General features: G+C 35.0%; 1 protein-coding gene across 1 annotated transcript in view; it reads right to left on the bottom strand.

The window, feature by feature from the left end:
• Positions 1-2,001: 2,001 nt before the first annotated feature.
• The window catches only part of hcn4 (hyperpolarization activated cyclic nucleotide-gated potassium channel 4), a 150,285-nt gene continuing 132,662 nt past the window's right edge, over positions 2,002-19,624 (bottom strand). Inside the window, exons 7-8 of the mRNA XM_073850542.1 lie at positions 9,905-10,069; positions 2,002-3,828 (exon numbers count right to left, since the gene is read on the bottom strand). Of these exons, the coding sequence (XP_073706643.1) occupies positions 2,423-3,828; positions 9,905-10,069 (1,571 nt within the window). The 3' untranslated portion in view covers positions 2,002-2,422. The remainder of the gene's footprint in view (positions 3,829-9,904; positions 10,070-19,624) is intronic.

The following is a 19,624-nucleotide window of genomic DNA, read 5'->3' as shown; positions in this document are numbered from 1 at the left end:
AAGCAAAAACACACTTAATTTTGACTTTGAAAACAAGAAAATTATTTTTACTTGTCTAGAAAATCCTTCTTGATTTAAACATTTTTAGATATTTTTTACCTGGAAACAAGACCAAAAATCTAAGTAAGAAAAGCATTTTTTGCAGTGTTGATATGTTTACGGCAAGAAATTTACAAAATATCTTTATGTAACATAATTTTCACTGAATATCCTAATGATTTTTAGCATAAAAGAAAAATCATTCATTTTGACCCATACCCATTTGTGGTCCAGGGTCACATTTATCATGTTTTAGTATATGTATTTTAATTTTAACCGTCTGAATATAAGGGAAAAAATCTATTTTTTTTGTCTTGACATCGAAAAATCATTTCTTTACAACTTTCCATTAAAAATATATTGTATATTTTGCTAAATATACTACCGTTCAAAAGTTTGTATATGTTAAATGTTAAAGACTTTCACCTTATCATTTTTTTAATGAATACTGCTGTTTTTTTAAACTTTCTATTCTTCAAAGATAAAGTATCTACATTACAAAAAAAAAATGTTAATTGTAATATTTCTTTACAACATTTATTATATAGCAGAACATAATGATTTTTGACTGAAGACTGGAATAATGCATGATTAAAATTCAGCTTTGCCACCAGAGGAAATAAATTATATCTTAAAATGCGTGAAAATAGAAAAATGTTGTAAAAAGTGTAATAATATTGTACTAAATAGTTCACAATATTACAGTTTTTACACTGCAAAAAAGGCTCATCTTACTTAGTATTTTTGTCTTGTTTCTAGTCAAAATATCTATAAATTCTTAAATTAAGATTTACTAGATAAGCAAAATGACATAAGATATTTAATCTTGTTTGCAGAGGAAAAAAGTGCATTTTGCTTAAAACAAGTCAATTTATCTGCCAGTGGGTTAAGTAAAACCCCATTGGACGATCATTTTACTTGTTTTAAGCAAAATGCACTTACTTTAGTATTTTTTTCCTCCCTGGAAACAAGACTAAATATCTTATGTCATTTTGCTTGTAATGTAAATGCATCTTAATTTAAGAATTTATAGATAGTCTGACTAGAAGCAAGACAAAAAATACTAAGATAAGCCTTAGTCTTATTAAAGACAACAACTATCTCCCTAATCCCAAACATTTGAACGGTAGTGTATATATACATCTTTTTTTGCCTGAATCATGTTCTGTGCATCATTTCAAAACCGGTCCGTCTGCCTCACGCTGGTCATCGTGTTGTCCTGTTCTCAAACTGACAAGGGTTAAAGGTCACCCGAAATGTGCCTGCCTGTCCTATTAAATCAGAACGCTGTGGCTGAGAGTCGTGACCTGTGAGGGACTCAGGTGTGTGTGACGGACGTCTGCTGGGATCTTCAATCACTATCCCAGACCAGGGATTTGATCGTCATCGTTTGGACTTACACGCTACATTCAGAAGCCTTCACTCGATTCCACCTAATCGATTAGCAGCTAAAGATACAGAAAAAAACGAACAAAATCAGCTTCAAGCAGCTTTTCGACTAACGTTATGATGTTGTTGACTTATTTCATGAACAAACAAGGAACACTGCATGGAAGTTCTCCTCGGTTGCTGTGAAAAGGCAAAACTATTCTTGGTAAGTCTAACTTGATTGCCACTTGCATCAAGCTCTTTCACTCACACACACACACACACACACACACACACACATACAGTCTGCAGGGCTACACTGTCGTATGATCCTGGAAGACACAAGTGAATTGTAATTTAGTTGGGACGTTTTTCAAACCCTCTCCTTTGACGCCCAATGCCCGCTGATATAACTACATCTGAACGAAAACGAAAAAATGCTAACGTGGATTCAACATTTTTTTGGTTTTTCTATGTTCCACCTCGGGAGCTCCCAAAACATTTGTAGGATGAATAAACAGATACGACCCCTTAAACACAACCCCTTAGATTCAAGATCAACAATATGTGATCCTCATAGGGCGACTAAAAAGGTTTTGGATCAGACAAAAATCAGTTTTCGTATGCAGTGCATAGGATTCTTCCTGTCCAAGTCAATATTAATGACCAAACTCTTGAGGATGAATTTGGCATAGGTATAAAATTAGCAATTGTCCTCTAGGTCTCAATATATGTAGCATTTCACACCCTCCTATAGACTGATTAACGTATATTTAAATATATAATTCCATATATATATATATAGTCATGAGTGAAAAAGGAGAGTAACAAAGCAAAATGAAAGAAATCTAAAGCTCTAAGTTAACTCGGTAGTCTTATCGTCGTAAAATCACAGTAATATTTAGATATTTAATATGATTAAAACACAGTGCCGATACAGAGGTAACGAAAGAAGAGGTCAAACGCCACACAGAGGAAGATCGCTATTACTGAGTTAGGAGGGTGTGATTTAGCCTCACAAATTGGAAGGGAGTTTCGAACGGAGCGGTTCCAGTTCCGACGGGCGTCTGTCAGAGGCGCGCGGGAGAGAAAGTGCAGGTGACGTCCCTATAGAATGAGCCTGGCCTCGAGAGCCCGGAGAAGTCTGTACGGGGCTGGCCATGTGCCCCGATACCGAGCTACAAGGTTTGGGGGTTAACGTCGGGGATGAATACGGAGAGAGGCAGTAACCGGGCTCCCGAGGGGAAGACTGACCCGCTGCCTCTATGGGATGCGAGCTGGACAGTATGTTCAAATCCTCATAAAAGCGGCCCAACGGAGAGTCCGTGCCGGAAGAGTGGTGACCCGGGAGTTGGCCGGGACAAGAGGACTGTGGAAGGAGAAGAGAGCTGTGGGAGCCGGCGGCGCTGGAAGGGTCACTGTAGTGGAAAGTTCTCGCCGTGACGGGGCTCTGGATGGTCGGACTCGGTGCCAGAGGGGTGTAGCATGGCGAGGCGTTCGCTGAGCCGTATTGAGCGAGCGAGGCCAGCGCTGACCTTTCCAAAGGAAGGTATGTGGATAATGCAGGTGGAATATGGGATGATGTGGAAGTCTCAGGGGCTTGGGAACGAGTGGAAGCTGGGGATCCGGGTGGAGGAGTGTGGAAGAGGTTCAACCCAGTTGAAGTCTTGCCCCCTCCGGTGGCAAACTGCTGCAGGGAGCCTGTTTGAGAGGGTTTTGGTGGGGGTTGGCCATGGAGCAACTGACTAGGGGCATGACTGAACAAGCCTGTTGAAAGAGGGCTAGTATTTGAAGAGGTTGTAGATGGTTGGAGACGACCTGATTGTGAAGGAGTGCTGGGGGCGACGGCTTGCTTTTGTCTTGGCTGCGGATGAAGCTGTGCGGTGCTAGAAGTTGGCGAAGCTGACGACGAAGAGAAGCCTTCGAATGGGAACAATGAAATTCCAGCTTGCTGGCTGGAACTGGTGGTGCTTGATGAGTGCTGCATCCGTAGGGATGCGAGAAGAGGCGTATCAACTCCTGGACGTATCTTTGATGGGGAACCGGATGGAGAGTCTCCGCTTGATTTTGGTGCGACCGTCTGATATCTCTTCAGCCGGGCGGATGGCTCATTTCTTGACCCCAGAACAGAAACCGGAGGTCGGAAGAGAGTTGCGGGTAGATGGGGGTGGTGGGTTAGTGCAATAGCGACCGATGTGGTCGCGGCAGCGGCTTGTAGAGGTGCTTGGATCAGGGGAGCCCAGATGACGGGAGTAGGGGACGGAGGAGGAGGCGGCGACGGACTCTGCATCAGGTTGGCGCAGTGAGCCATGTCTCGATCGTGCTGCACGATCTGCTGGATGATCTCATTTTCCTGGTAGTTCAAAACCCCTGAATTCAAGTCATGTTGGACTTTGTGCTGGAGAATGGAGTTCTTCTTTCCTAAGAGATCAAAGACAAAAAAATCCAATTTGTAGTCAGGAGAAAACATTTCGTTTATAAATATAATTATATAAAAATAATATATATGGTTTTGTTGTAATTATATTCTGTTCTATAACTCTATATAAACATAGTAATCATTCAGTACCAAGGTATATATCAAAATACCATGGTATTACCATTTTTTGTACATTATAGTATAGCAATATACCATGGTTTTGTTGTAATTATATTCTGTTCTATAACTCTATATAAACATAGTAATCATTCAGTACCAAGGTATATATCAAAATACCATGGTATTACCATTTTTTGTACATTATAGTATAGCAATATACCATGGTTTTGTTGTAATTATATTCTGTTGTATAACTCTATATAAACATAGTAATCATTCAGCACCAAGGTATATATCAAAATACCATGGTATTACCATTTTTTGTACATTATAGTATAGCAATATACCATGGTTTTGTTGTAATTATATTCTGTTCTATAACTCTATATAAACATAGTAATCATTCAGCACCAAGGTATATATCAAAATACCATGGTATTACCATTTTTTGTACATTATAGTATAGCAATATACCATGGTTTTGTTGTAATTATATTCTGTTCTATAACTCTATATAAACATGGTAATCATTCAGTACCAAGGTATATATCAAAATACCATGGTATTACCATTTTTTGTACATTATAGTATAGCAATATACCATGGTTTTGTTGTAATTATATTCTGTTCTATAACTCTATATAAACATGGTAATCATTCAGTACCAAGGTATATATCAAAGTACCATGGTATTACCATTTTTTGGACAAGATAGCATGGCAATACCATGGTTTTGTTGTAACTATATTCTGTATTCTATAATTCTATGGTATAAAAATATAGTATATATACCATGGTACAATAACTATAAAACATTGTCCCAGAATTTCTCATAACAACAAAATTATTATTATTTTATTTATATTTTTATTTACATTTATATTAAAATTTAGAATGCATGTTTCAATTAAAATTTCTTGATGTTTATTAAGAGCACAATATATAACTATATTATTACATTTATTTATACACCTCAGGTGTACAATACACACACATACACACACACATAGTTTTATATAAGGTCTGTCAGTACCAAGTGACTTGTTAGTATTTTAGCTGCATTGCACTCTCCCTTCAAACAGATCATGGCTTTTTTAATAATACCCACCAAAAATGGTATTATTCGCCCTCAGGCGACGCCTTGAATATTAAATATCAAACGCAGCACTCTGTTCGATCTGTCTACTGTTTCAACAGCGCTTTGATTCATCTCACACTCCACATCGTCCCTGTTAAACAGATCTGCAGTCCGGGAGCCTGGGCTCGCCTCAGGACGGCTCCGAGCGTAATCAGAGACGGCGGGGCCGCTCGCGGTGAGGACAAGGGCCGAATGGAAATAGCTGAGCGTAGCAGGGGGGCAGATCGTTCCTGCGGGCTGACCAGCCTGCGTTTGACTGCTCCTCACCGCTGAGCCCCAGATAAGAAAGAGTACAAAAACAAAGTGCAAACACGACCTCTGGCTTAAACAGGACTGATATAAACAAGAGACCAAGAGCCTGGATGAGCAGAGGGCACTTTGCTATGTTTGGTAATGTCACACTATCACTTACTACTGTAATCACACTGGGCCCCTGCGGAGCCCAGAGCGACACAAGACACTTTTGATCTTCAGACAATACAATAATAGAAAAAATATTTTAAAATGTTCCTTTAAAGAGTGCACTTGATGTAATTCACTCTATAGCTGTGCTAAACCTAACTAAACCATTGAGTAAATTACACAAAAACGTATCTGGGTCCTAAAGGGGGACATATGTGACCCTTACTGTAGGTAGCCCAGGAATATATGTAGCAATAGACAAAAATACATTGTATGGGTCAAAATTATCGATTTGTCTTTTATGCCAAAAATAATTACGATATTAAACTAGATTAAAAAAATTGTCAAGACAAACTTTAAGTTGAAGCATGTTTAAAGGTGATTTTCTCAATATTCAGATTTTCAAATAGCTGTATCTCAGCCAAATATTGTGGCTATCCTAACCTTATTTATTCATTTTTCAGATGATCTATATCAATATATATCTCAATTTCAAAGAATTGATCCTTATGACTGGTTTTGTGGTCTAGGGTCACATATCTGTAACCTAACAATTTAATTAGCAAATTAGGAGTTTAAGGCAAAAGACCATTGTGTATATGGGTCAAAGACGAAAAAGGGATTAAGCATAAAACAACAAGTGTAATACAGCTTTAAATTGTTATTTTGTAAAAAAAAATTGTGAAAGTTTTCTATTTAATGCAACTGCATTTTTGTTTTTGTTTTTCTGAGCAAAAAATAAATATCATTAATTTTTTCCCTAATTTACAGAAGACCACTATCCTAGGTTTTGCCCATTTGTCAGTATGCATTTTTTACTCATTTAAAACATAATAAAATGTAATATACTCCCTTATTTTTATTTTAATATATATTGCAATATGTACAAGTCAGAATAAGCATGTTGTTTGAATTTTTACATAAATATTGTGTTACACTGAATAACAATCTAACATTATTTCAACCAAATTTTGACATTTTATTCGCCAAAAATGTATTTGAAACCTTAAAAGTAGACACTTAGGCCCGGTTTCCCAGACAGGGCTTAGACTAAGCCAGGATTAGACCATAGTTCAATTAGGACATTTAAGTAATTTTTATAAACATGCTTAGAAAAAAACATTACTGGTGTGCATCTTGAGACAAAACAAAGGCACTGATATATTTTAAAATCAATCAGTGCAATTTTATTTCAGTTGAAACAACTCAGACTTACATTTTAGTCTAGGATTAGGCTTAAGCCTTGTCTGCGAAACCGGGCCTTACTGTTTTGACGTGGACATGTCTTTGACCCATATACATTTAATATACACTACCGTTCAAAAGTTTTGGGGTCAGTAAATTTTTATTCTTTCTTTTTTTTTTAAAGAATTTAATACTTTTATTCACCAAGAATGTGTTAAATTGATAAAAAGTGATAGCAAAAACTTATATTGTTAGAAAATATTTACATTTCGAAGAAAGGCTGATATTTTTAACTTTAATTAATCGAAGAAACCAAAAAAAAAAAAAGTAGCACAACTGTTTCTAGCATTGATCATTCTAATAATAAATCAGCATATTAGAATGATCTCTGAAGGATCACTTAAGACTGCAGTAACAGCTGATAAAAATTCAGCTTTGCATCACAGGAATAAATTCTATTTTAAAGTATATTAAAATAAAAAAACATTATTTTATACTGTGAAAACATTTTGCAATATTACTGTTTTTTTCTGTATTTTTAATCAAATAAATGCAGCCTTGATGAGCAAAAGAGACTTCTTTAAAGAATATTACAAGCCTTACTGACCCCAAACTTTTGAACGGTAGTGTATATTTAAAAAAAAAAATATGACAATGCACAAAACAAGTTATTATTTTTTAGACTGAGTTCTTATATTTTGTCCTTCTTAGAATGGCTTAAAGCAGATGGTCTGATTCTGTATTAATTCAATAATTCTTATTTTCTCCACATTAATCTGCTAAACTGCTAATTGGATTGGATTTTAGGCCGTTTTCTGATAGGAAGATGAGCAATTAAGCAGTGCTGCACCGCAGGGATACAATCGACCCGTGTGAACCTCAATTCATTTCAATAGAGATGCAGATCTATTTCATCTCTAATTAATTACGATGTCAGTACGTTATGAGCTTAAACTGCAGAAAACTACAGGACGAGAAAACATACGATCACATCCTCTAGAGCTTGTTTTGGAAAGTGGTTTACGTGAGTTTCTCTATAGTAAGTCCACTTGCAGTTGCACATTGTGCGAACAGCTCTGCTCTCAAAAGATTGAGTCTGACGCTTACAGTGACGGACAAGAGCGTACTGAGGAAAATAAACACAGTGTGTGGCATAAACAGCAGCGAAACCTTCGCCAGCCCAGACTGACTGACTCAATAAAGGCAGGAAACCTGAGATGCTGACCGAGAATTTACACTCTGTTGAGAGTTTAGTTTAGCTTCAGTTTCAATTGCTGTAGAGTAGGAGAAAAGCATTATAATGAGACTAAAGTACATCAAAATGATGCTATGTTTAGATATCTCAATATGGAGCAGTAACGCAAGTTATGTAATAATATGACTTTTTCCAAGTAACTAGTAAAGTAACGCATTACTTTTTAACTGACAAGAAAATATCTGAGTTACTTTTCCCCTCATTTATTGATTAAAAGCTCTCCTGTCCCCATGTTGAGAGAAAATGTGAGTAAGATGTTCCTTTAGTTCTAGAATAAATGTGAACAAGCATTAATTCATCTCACTCACTAAAAAACAGATACAGTATTCCTCAAAATTAATAAAAACACTGAAATACGACGCAAACCTGCAATGATTTAATCCTTTATGTATTTAATCCCATTTTATTAACCGATGTCCTTGCTGCCGTCCTTCGATGATCCAATTCATTCATACTAATAAGCAAAAATTAGTCAAGATAATGTTTTGTTTTCCTTTTTTAATCGCTGAAGAGTTGACATTTTTTCTTCCGCAGTACTTTTCTCTAAGCCTGAGGCTTTTGGTGTGAAAATGCTTTTATATTTGACAAAAATAGAACTTTTTATATTGAAAAACAAACAAGCAAGCCCTGCCCAGATTTAAAAAGTAATGCAAAAGTAACGTAACGCATGCTTATAAATGCATTTTATAAATGCATTTTAGTATAATTATAAATGCAAATAATATTTGCATTTCTAATAAATTATTGTTTATTATAATTTGCATTATTAACTTGAAGACAAAATGTATTCTTACAACTATTAAATGCTTATAAATAAATTTTGTTACTGCAATTTAGTACAATTAAAATACAAATAATAAGAAATGCTAATTTAAAATGCATTTATAATAATTTGTTGTTTATTTACAATTGCATTTATAACCTAAAAAACTATAATCTTAATACTCTGCCAGTATTATACAATAGTATAAATGCTTATAAATGCATTTAATAAATGCAATTTAGTATAATTATAAATGCAAATAATAAATGCATTTCTAATAAATTATTATTATAATTTGCATTATTAACCTGAAGACAAAATGTATTCTTACAACTATAAAATGCTTATAAATGCATTTTATACCTGCAATTTAAAATAATTAAAATGCAAATAATAAAAATAAATTATTATTTAAAATGCATTTATAATAATTTGTTGTTTATTATAATTTGCATTTATAACCTAAAAAAACTATAATCTTAATACTCTGCCAGTATGATATACTAGTATAAATGCTTATAAATGCATTTAATAAATGCAATTTAGTATAATTATAAATGCAAATAATAAATGCATTTCTAATAAATTATTATTATAATTTGCATTATTAACCTGAGGACAAAATGTATTCTTACAACTATAAAATGCTTATAAATGCATTTTATGCCTGCAATTTAAAATAATTAAAATGCATATAATAAAAATAAATTATTATTTAAAATGCATTTATAATAATTTGTTATTTATTATAATTTGCATTTATAACCTAAAAAACTATAATCTTAATACTCTGCCAGTATGATATAATAGTATAAATGCTTATAAATGCATTTAATAAATGCAATTTAGTATAATTATAAATGCAAATAATAAATGCATTTCTAATAAATTATCATTATAATTTACATTATTAACCTGAAGACAAAATGTATTCTTACAACTATTAAATGCTTATAAATGCATTTTATGCCTGCAATTTAAAATAATTAAAATGCAAATAATAAAAATTAATTATTTTTTAAAATGCATTTAGAATTTGTTATTTATTATAATTAGCATTTCTGACCCAAAAAAATAAAAACACATTACTTTTCATAAAAAATAACTAAGTAACGTATTTAGTTATTTTTTTTAGGGACTCAATATTGTAATGCATTACTTTTAAAAGTAACTTTCCTCAACTCTGGAGTACGTAGTATGCAGTTCTGAACTTACCGATGCGGTCCAGACGGTCCAGGGCAACGGTCTCAAACGCTCTTCTCATCATGGGATACTCCTCCAGGACCTCGTTGAAGTTGTCCACAGAAAGCGAGTACAGACGGCAGTACGTGTCGGCCCGGACGCTGGCGGTTCGTCTGCCTCGAGTCAGCAGACAAATCTCTGAATGAGAGAAGACATAAATATCATGTCAATGTTCACTTCGACTACTTTGGTTTAAATTAATCAGTAATGAAAGCCAGTACTGACATCAGAATCTTCAAAACAAAACAAACAAGAACTCTTTAGATGCGAAATGAGAATTTGAGGGTAAAGTGCATGTGAACTGCGTATATATATATATATATAAAATATAAACATAATATATTTTATATTTATTATTATCATTTGCATTTAGAATTTTGATACATTGCATTATGAAAATCATACTGGCAGAGTATTAAGACTATAGTTTTTTAGGTTAAAAATGCTAATTATAATAAATAACTAATTATTACGAATGCATTTATATGACAATTTCTTCGTATTATTTGTATTTTAATTATACTAAATTCATTATAAAATGCATTTATAAGCATTTCATAGCTGTAAGGATATTTTTTATAATATATAATCAAGTATTATAAATGCATTTATTCTGATAATTATTTGTTATTGTTTGCATTTATATTTATACTAATTTGCCTTTATAAAATGCATGTGAACATTTTGATGGAATACCGGAATTGTTTACCATGATGGAGGGGGAGTGTGTGAATCAAGATTATCTTAAAGGGACAGTTCACCCTAAAAGGAAATTGTGGCATAATTTAAGTTGCTGGTAGCCATTGACTTCCCCAGTATGCAAAATTATTATAAATATTATTTAGGTTATAAATGTGAATTATAGTAAATTTTTATAAATGCATTTATGATCATTCATTTGTTACTATCGTTTATAATCATAATACATTACATTAATAAAAAAAGTTAATAATAGTTAAGACTATATTTTTTTTTAGGTTAGAAATGCAAATTATAATAAAATAAATTATTATAAATGCATTTTAAATTATAATTTCTTTTTTTGCATTTTAATTATACTCAATTGCAGTTATAAAATGCATTTATAAGCATTTAAGAATATTTTTCTCTTTAGGTTAATAATGCAAAATATAATTAATAATAAATGATTATAAATGCATTTATAATGATAATTATTTGTTATTATTTGCATTTATAGTTATAGTAAATTGCATTTATTACATGCATTTTTAAGCATTTCATAATGTAAAAATTGTACTATATATGTATACATACACATATAAATAAATAATTATTTCACATGCATTTAATATGATATTTTTTCTTAATTTTTGCATTTATAATTATACAAAATTGCATTTATAAAATGCATTTATAAGCATTTCATACTGGCAAAGCAAGAGTATTTTTTTTTACATTTGAGTTAATATTGCAAATAGTAATAATAATAATATTAATAATGTAAATATAATAAATAATAAATTATTATTATTGCATTTATTATGATAATGTATTGTTTATTAATACAATTTGTAATTATAATAAATTGCATTTATAAAATGTATAAGCAATCACACTCGCAGAGTTGTTATAATATATTCTTTAGGTTTTAAATGTGAATTATAATAAATTATTATAAATGCATTTAAGATAACAACATGTATATAATTGCAATACATTGCATTTATAAAATTTACAATTCGTTAGCACTTTATACAGGAATGTTGTGAGAATGTAGTTTTTCCTTTGGAAAATTGCATTTAATCCAAGCCATTGTAAATTATAAAACTTTATGTAGTTTATGGCGTAACTGAATCTGAACTGGATTTACATGTATTTAAACGGAACTGAACAAAAATCACATTTTAACAGAACAATGAGCACATCAGCAACATAAATGATTCTCATCTCATTTTAGCTCATCTCACATTGTTCCTAAAGAGACTAAAGCTGCACGACACCATTGACATCCATGTCAAATCCTGCCAGAAACAATGCTGAGCTTCAACATCATCACTGTTCAACATAAGCCTTCTGTGAACCTGTGTGTACAGGCCAGAAAACGCACACTTCCAATCACATTCTCTCTCCAAACCCATCCAGAGCTGACTTTCCATCAAGGAAAAAACAAAAACAACTTCAAAACAACTCTCCTTGCCCCTTTTTCTGGATTAAACATGTCCCGTAATCCACAGCCGAAGCACTAAATGCCACTCAGAGCTTAGAGGACTGGCAGACCTCATATGTCACGGCGGATCAGCAGAATTACGCCCCATTTATCGGGGTGCAGAGCTGGCAACATCGCCCTCTGCTGCCCTCCAGAGAAAAGCCAAACCTCTGTCTGCTCACTGGCTGCTAAACAACCACTACCCACAATCCTCTCTGCTTCTTAAGTGCCAAACATCAATATTAGGGACGGGGGAAGGTGTCTGTAGAAATCAATCTACAGACACCTTGTGATTCTTTTCAAAGACGAGACAGAAATTCAATATTCAATTTTTAGATTTATTACTAATAATTCAAAGCTTATGCAGAACCACATTACAAAGCATGGAAATTCACTTAAATCTGAATCTGAATCTGAAATTGTAAGATTTACAGCACTAATCAATGCATAAACTGCATTCCCAGTCAGTATTTCTACTGTATGATGACTATTGATGTTTGCATTTGTCTGCTGAGCTATAAGAGAGTAATATTATCCTGTTTGACACCGGATTTGTTCTAGAATGATCTCACACTGACCTCCGTTTAGCTCATGGCAGCGTTTCCATTAACGTGATGCGTTCAACAGCTGATCTCTGACTCATCAAAATAAAACAACATCACCATCCAGCAGGAAATCCAGCTGGAACAATCTGATGGAATACCGCGATTGTTTACCATGATGGAGAAGAGAGTGCGTGTGAATAAGGATTATCTTAAAGGAACAGTTCATCATTTACTCAGTTGCTGGTAGCCATTGACTTCCATAGTATGCTTTGGATGTCAATGGCTACCTGCAACATTCTTCAAATCTATCTATCTGCTTTTGTGTTCAACAAAATATAGAAACTCATACAGGTTTGGAAAACCTGAAGGTGAGTAAATGACAGAATTTAAATATCTGGGTGTACTGTCTCTTTAACTCCATAGTACGACTGTGTTTTCGTCATTAAACACCAAGTGGATCTGTTCTGGAACATTGATTGCACATATTGCAATCTAAACATTACAAACACTTCAGATCCAGGAAGATATGAACGTAAACTCGAAATGGACATATATATTGGTTGATTAATAGAGCAATCGCAACTTATATATTAAAATATATACATGTTATTTTAAGAAACTTCAAAAAATACCATCAAAAACAATAAACAACAACAGCATGGTACCATGGCAGTAGATATAATGTTTTAATAATTATTTTCAACAACAAAGTGTTTATAAACTGGCATTCAAAAGATTTGGATTAGTAAGATATTTAATGGTTTTTAAAACCTTTTTTTTTTGCTCATCAAGGCTGCATTTATTTGATCAAAAATATGGAAAAAATGTGATATTGTGAAATATTATTTCAATTTAAAATAAATGTTTTCTATGTGAATATTTTTTTAAATGTAATTTATTCCTGTGATACAAAGCTGCGTTTTCAGCATCATTACTCTAGTCTTCAGTGTCACATGATCCTTCAGAAACCATTCTAATATGCTTATTTACCTTTGGTGCTTGGCCCCTAATAATTATTATTATTAATTGTTTACAATACAGGTCTGCTCTTTAGATAAAAACACCTTGGAGATTTAAGACACAAGTTAGGATATGTGTGCTCAGAGAAATGGCATGCAAAATATTAGATCAAAGTAAAGCTGGTCTGATATTCATTCTTAATGCCAGGTCAGTGTGATGTGTCCTGACGGCCTTTCAACTTAAAAATGTGCACAAGACTTGAATTACAAATCTCAAGTGAAGGTTTGCCAAATGAATATTAATGGCTTACGTGAATGGATAGACGGTTCAGTAATGTTACAGTTCATGAGCTGAGACAGTGTCGTGACGTCACTTCCTGCACTCCAGAACTTGTTCTGGCACCACTGACACAGACACACACACACACACACACACACACACACACACACACACACACATGTTGGGTTTACATGTTTTATGGGGACATTCCATAGGCGTAATGGTTTTTATACTGTACAAACCGTACTTTCTATCGCCCTACACCTACCCTACACCTAAACCTAGCCCTCACAGGAGATTGTGCACACTTTTACTTCATCAAAAAAAACTCATTGTGCATGATTTATAAGCCTGTTTCCTCATGGGGACCTGAGAAATGTCCCCACAAGGTCAAAATCTACTGGTATTCCTATCCTTGTGGGGACATTTGGTCCCCACAACATGATGAATACCAGGTACACACACACACACACACACACACACACACACACACACACACACACACACACACACACACACACACACACACACACACACACACACACACACACACACACACACACACACACTCCTGTGTTGCTGTCTTAGATCAGCTTTATTAGTGAAAGTGACACAAGATGACAACACTGATGAGACACCGTGTTCGATTTTTCTCCTTCTCCGACAGAAACAGGCTGAGATGACTCAGATCCGAGGGATTTTCCCAAAGAAATCCTGCTTCTAGATTAGAATGAACCAAAGTCTCCCGATCATGACATTTAACTAAGAATGACCTACACACACACACACACACACACACACACACACACACACACACACACCTGCCATGCTTTGAGATCTAGCTGCAGATTATAGCTTTTATCCAGAGATGCTGACGGCACATGTGTTACAGTGATGGTCCACCTGCAGTGCATGTGTGTGTGTCAAAATAAAGGATATCAGAGCGACTGTCTGCCTTCTTTATTCCGCAGTAGTGGAGAAAATCACTAGTGCTGCTGCTCACAGTTAGAGTCAGTGGTTTAAACACATCTATAGACCAGCATAGCAACCACTCACAACATCCTGAAAACCACCTAGCAACCATCCAGACCACTATAGAATCCACCTACCATTTAAAACATCCCAGAAACCATGTACAACACCCAAGAAGCCAAGTAGCAACCAATCAGAACACCCTAACAGTCATAACACCCCAAAAAAACACCATAGAAATCACCTACCATGCAAAAAATCCTAGCAACCACTCAGAACACCCTAAAAACCACCTAGCAACCATCCAGAACAGTCTAACAACCAGCCAAAGCACCCTAAAAACCATGTAGAACTTTATAGCAAACATCTACACCACATTACAACCCACCCAACATTCAGAACACCCTAGCAACCATGTACAACATCCTAAAAACCAGGTAGCAATCAATCAGAACACCATAGAAAACACTTACCATCCAAAATGCCAACCAGAACACCCTACTAACCACATAGCAACCATCCAGACCACCATAGAGATCACCTACCATGTAAAACATCCTAGCAACCACTCAGAACACCCAAAAACCACCTAGCAACCATCAAGAAAACACTCTAGCAACCAATTACCATCAAAAAGACCCTAACAGTCAGCCAGAACACCATAAAAAACACCTAGCAACCACTCAGAACACCCTAGAAACCACATACCATCCGAAACACCTTAACAACCAGCCAGAACACTCTAAAAAACACGTACAACATCCTAGAAACCACCTAGCAATCTTCTACACCACCCTACAATCCACCTACTAGGGGTGGGCGATATGACCTAAAATATAATATCACGGTATTGCTTTTTTTGGTACATTTTGGGAGGAGTAGCCTGTCCTGTCCCTTTAGTATGTGAATAAAGTTAATATTTTTATAATATTATAAGTAAATGGTAGGTATATCCTTATCAAAAAGAGACATGGGAGAGTATTATGCATTCTCAACATATTTATTTTGCAAAAAACAGTTACAACAACAAAAAAAAAAAAACATTTTTTATTGAAATTTAATTTCTGCATAATTTAAAACCTTTAAATAACTGAGGGAAATCAACCCATAGCAACAGTTTAAAAGTAGACCAATTCTGTGGGGAAAAACGCGGACTTGGCAACCCTGCATCCAACACGAGCTGCTGGAGTTTATGTCATTGCACACATGAGTACGAAATTTTCGTCCGATATTTTTTGCACGTCAAAAAAAAAAAAAAAATACAGGTTATGTTAATCGAGTTAACACACTGCCTCTGAAACTTTCGTCCGTCGTAAAAAAATTTGGATCGTGTTTGATTTTCTGCATTTTCGCATCCATAATAAGCATTTTGATAAGGATGTCGAATATGAGAAAACTAAAAAAAAAAACGCATACGAAAATCGGACTCAGTGTACAATGACCTTTATTTGAATGATCATGGGTCGAAAGTAAAGAGAGATGACAAAAATAGACTGGAGAATTTGCTGCAATCTTGTACTCACTGACAAATATCTATTATAAGATGTGCTGCTCCCTTTACACAGAGTGTGCGTTATCGCAAAATCGAAAGTAAAAGTAAAAACAGCGCGAGCACTCAGTTAAAAGCGATTTCTATACCCTGCATATTGAAAGTGCAAAAATTATATACAATATTGGTTCGCCTCGCGCCCGCTCAATTTGTGATCCGCAACATAAATCCTTCGGTCAGCCGCCGGGAAAAGTCCCGGTCGTCCCGATTGCCACCCCGCCCCTGGTATAGGCAGGGCCAGATTAACACTTTGTTGTACCCTGGGCAACAATATTCAAGGGCCCATCATCACGACCCCAGGATCACCATAATATGGTCATATATAGAATATATTACTGTAATATACAGTAAATATACTCAATACTTCAAATCCTAACTGTCATCATATTTTGATTTACAAATATTTAAATGCTCATAGAACTACAAATGCACTACTATGTCCCCTATCAAAGACATTCACTCACATATGATGCTATGAAAACAAAACACATCAGCATCTGTACAGTATAATCTGGTAAAATTGACCCACTACATTGAGAGGGAGGGAAGTATCCTCCATTTTCACAAAAAAATGAATAGATAAGCAACCACTTTAAAACCATTTGCCAGTAGCCAACGTTACTTTTTTCCGGTACTTTAGCCTACTTTGTGTAAAAACGAAAACATTTATTTCAGTGAAAAAAAAAATTCAAAACTCTCTATTTTAACATTTTGAACAATCTTTTGCTTTTTTATTTTATTTTTTTTTTTTTAGAAATTCTTATGTGTTTTAATTTTTCTGATAATCAAATGAAAGCATAAACATTTATTTATTTTTAATCAAATGAAAAATAAACCCTTTTAATTTTTGGCAAACAAACTGTTAAAATCAATACATGGAAGAAAAATTATATTCAGTTTAAAACGTTGAAAATAATAATTGTAGTATTTTTTCTACAATTAAGTGGTTAATCTTGTTGTAATATTTATTTTATTATCATATATATTGTTTTATGTAAATTATTTAAATAGGAATATATAAACACCTACATTATACTGTACAAAAGGAATACAAGACTAATATTGTTGCTACATGTTGAACCGTTCTTTTATTTTGACAGGTTGCTGTGAAGTTTCTGTGTACAGTATGATATGATGCTAGTTTTCTTAAATGAAACGGTAAAAGTGACACTCACAGCAGTTTTGGAGATTGAGTTCATCATGTGAGGTGCAAATGCAAAAAATTAACGTGAGCGTCAAGCGTGCTTCAGTACGCGCGCAGTAAAAAACGCGTCTCCACCATTCATATTAAAACGGTCTTTTTGCATTTCAGTTTTCACAGACACTAGTCCATATCGCGATTTGAATTAAGTGACAGACCAACTTTTGATTTATTAATCCCAAAATCGACGAATTCCGTGGCATTCCGCGCTATAGTAAATTCCGTTTTTATGAATGGAGTGCGCGATCCCGTCCGTGTTTTCGCGGAGGAAACATTGTAAACGCGCGACTATGTAGAGACAGAAATGACATGCCTCCGTGTAAATAAGATAAATAACATGAGGCAATTTATTTTGCTCGTGCCCTTGCTGTCCTGGGCCCTTTAGATGTCGTGGGCCCCTGGGCAATTGCCCAGTTGCCCGTATGGTTAATCCGGTCTTGGGTATAGGCTACAGGCCCGACCTTTCTTCACGATGTTTCACCAGTCGTTTAATGGCCACTCCCCTTTTACCTACCACCTGCAAAGCTAATACGAATATGTTTTACTTTTTAATTTACAACAAGATATGGACAGGTATTCAGACCACAACTGAACGTTTGAAGAAAATTGAATGCCTTATTATTTAGAATTAGCTATTATTGATGTAAATGCAGCCGTTCAAGGCACGTGATTTATTACGGTATTGACGGTATTAGAAAATCCATGTCGGGGCGCAATGTCACACCGGTGCAGACTATGACACCCCTACCACCTACCATCCAAAAAACCCTAACAACCATGTACAACATCCTAGAAATCAAGTAGCAATCAATCAGAACACCCTACAAAATACTTACCATCCAAAACACCCTAGCAGACAACCAGAACACCCTACAAAACACTTCACATCCAAAACATCCTAGTAACCATCCAGACCTCACTAGAAATCATCCACCACGTAAAACATTCTAGCAACTACTCAGAACAACCTAAAAACCACTTAGCAACAATCTAGAACATTCTAACAACCATCCAAAACACCCTAACCAGCAAGAACACCCTCAAAACCATGTACAACATCATTGAAACCACCTAGCAACCATCTACACCGCCCTACAATCTACCTACCATCCAGAACACCCTGGCAACCATGTACAACATCCTAGAAACCAAGCAGCAATCAGTTAGAACACCCTAGAAAACACCATCCAAAACACCCTAATAGCCAAACAGATCACTCTACAAACCACATAGCAACCATCCAGACCAGCCTAGAAATCACCCACCACGTAAAACATCCTAGCAACCACTCAGAACACCCAAAAAACCACCTAGCAACCATCTACAACACCCTACAATCCACCTACCACCCAGAACACCAGAGTAACCAGTCAGAACACCCTAAAAACCATGTACAACATCCTAGAAACCACCTAGTATTCATCTACACCACCCTACAATCCACTATCCAGCACACCCTAGCAACCACATACAAGATCCTGGAAATCAAGTAGCAATCAATCAGAACACCCTAAAAAACACTTACAATCTAAAACACCCTAACAGCCAAACAGACCACCCTACAAACCACAACCATCCTGAACATCCTAGTAGCCATCCAGATCACCCTAGAAATCTCCTACCATGCAAAACATGCTAGCAACTACTCAGAACACCCTAGAACCACCTAGCAACCATTCAGAAAACCCTAGAAAACACTTACCATCTAAAACACACTAACATCCAACCAGAAACCAAGTAGCAATCAATCAGAACACCATACAAATTTTTTATCATCCAAACACCCTAACGGCCAACCAGAACACTGTAAAAACCACATAGCAACCACCCAAAACAGTCTAGAAATCATGCACCCTAGAAACCATCTAACAACCACTCAGAACACCCTACAAACCAAACCACCTAACAACCATCCAAAACACCCTAAAAAAAACACAATGAAGAACACCAAATGACCACTTACCAATACCAAAGCATTAACAAACAACAGTCACATGTTTTCAAAATAAAAAAATAAAAA

Source organism: Garra rufa, chromosome 11 (assembly GCF_049309525.1).
Source record: "Garra rufa chromosome 11, GarRuf1.0, whole genome shotgun sequence".
Taxonomy (NCBI): Eukaryota; Metazoa; Chordata; class Actinopteri; order Cypriniformes; family Cyprinidae; genus Garra; species Garra rufa.
Note: the sequence above shows the minus strand (reverse complement) of the source record. Positions and strands in the feature narration are given on the sequence as shown.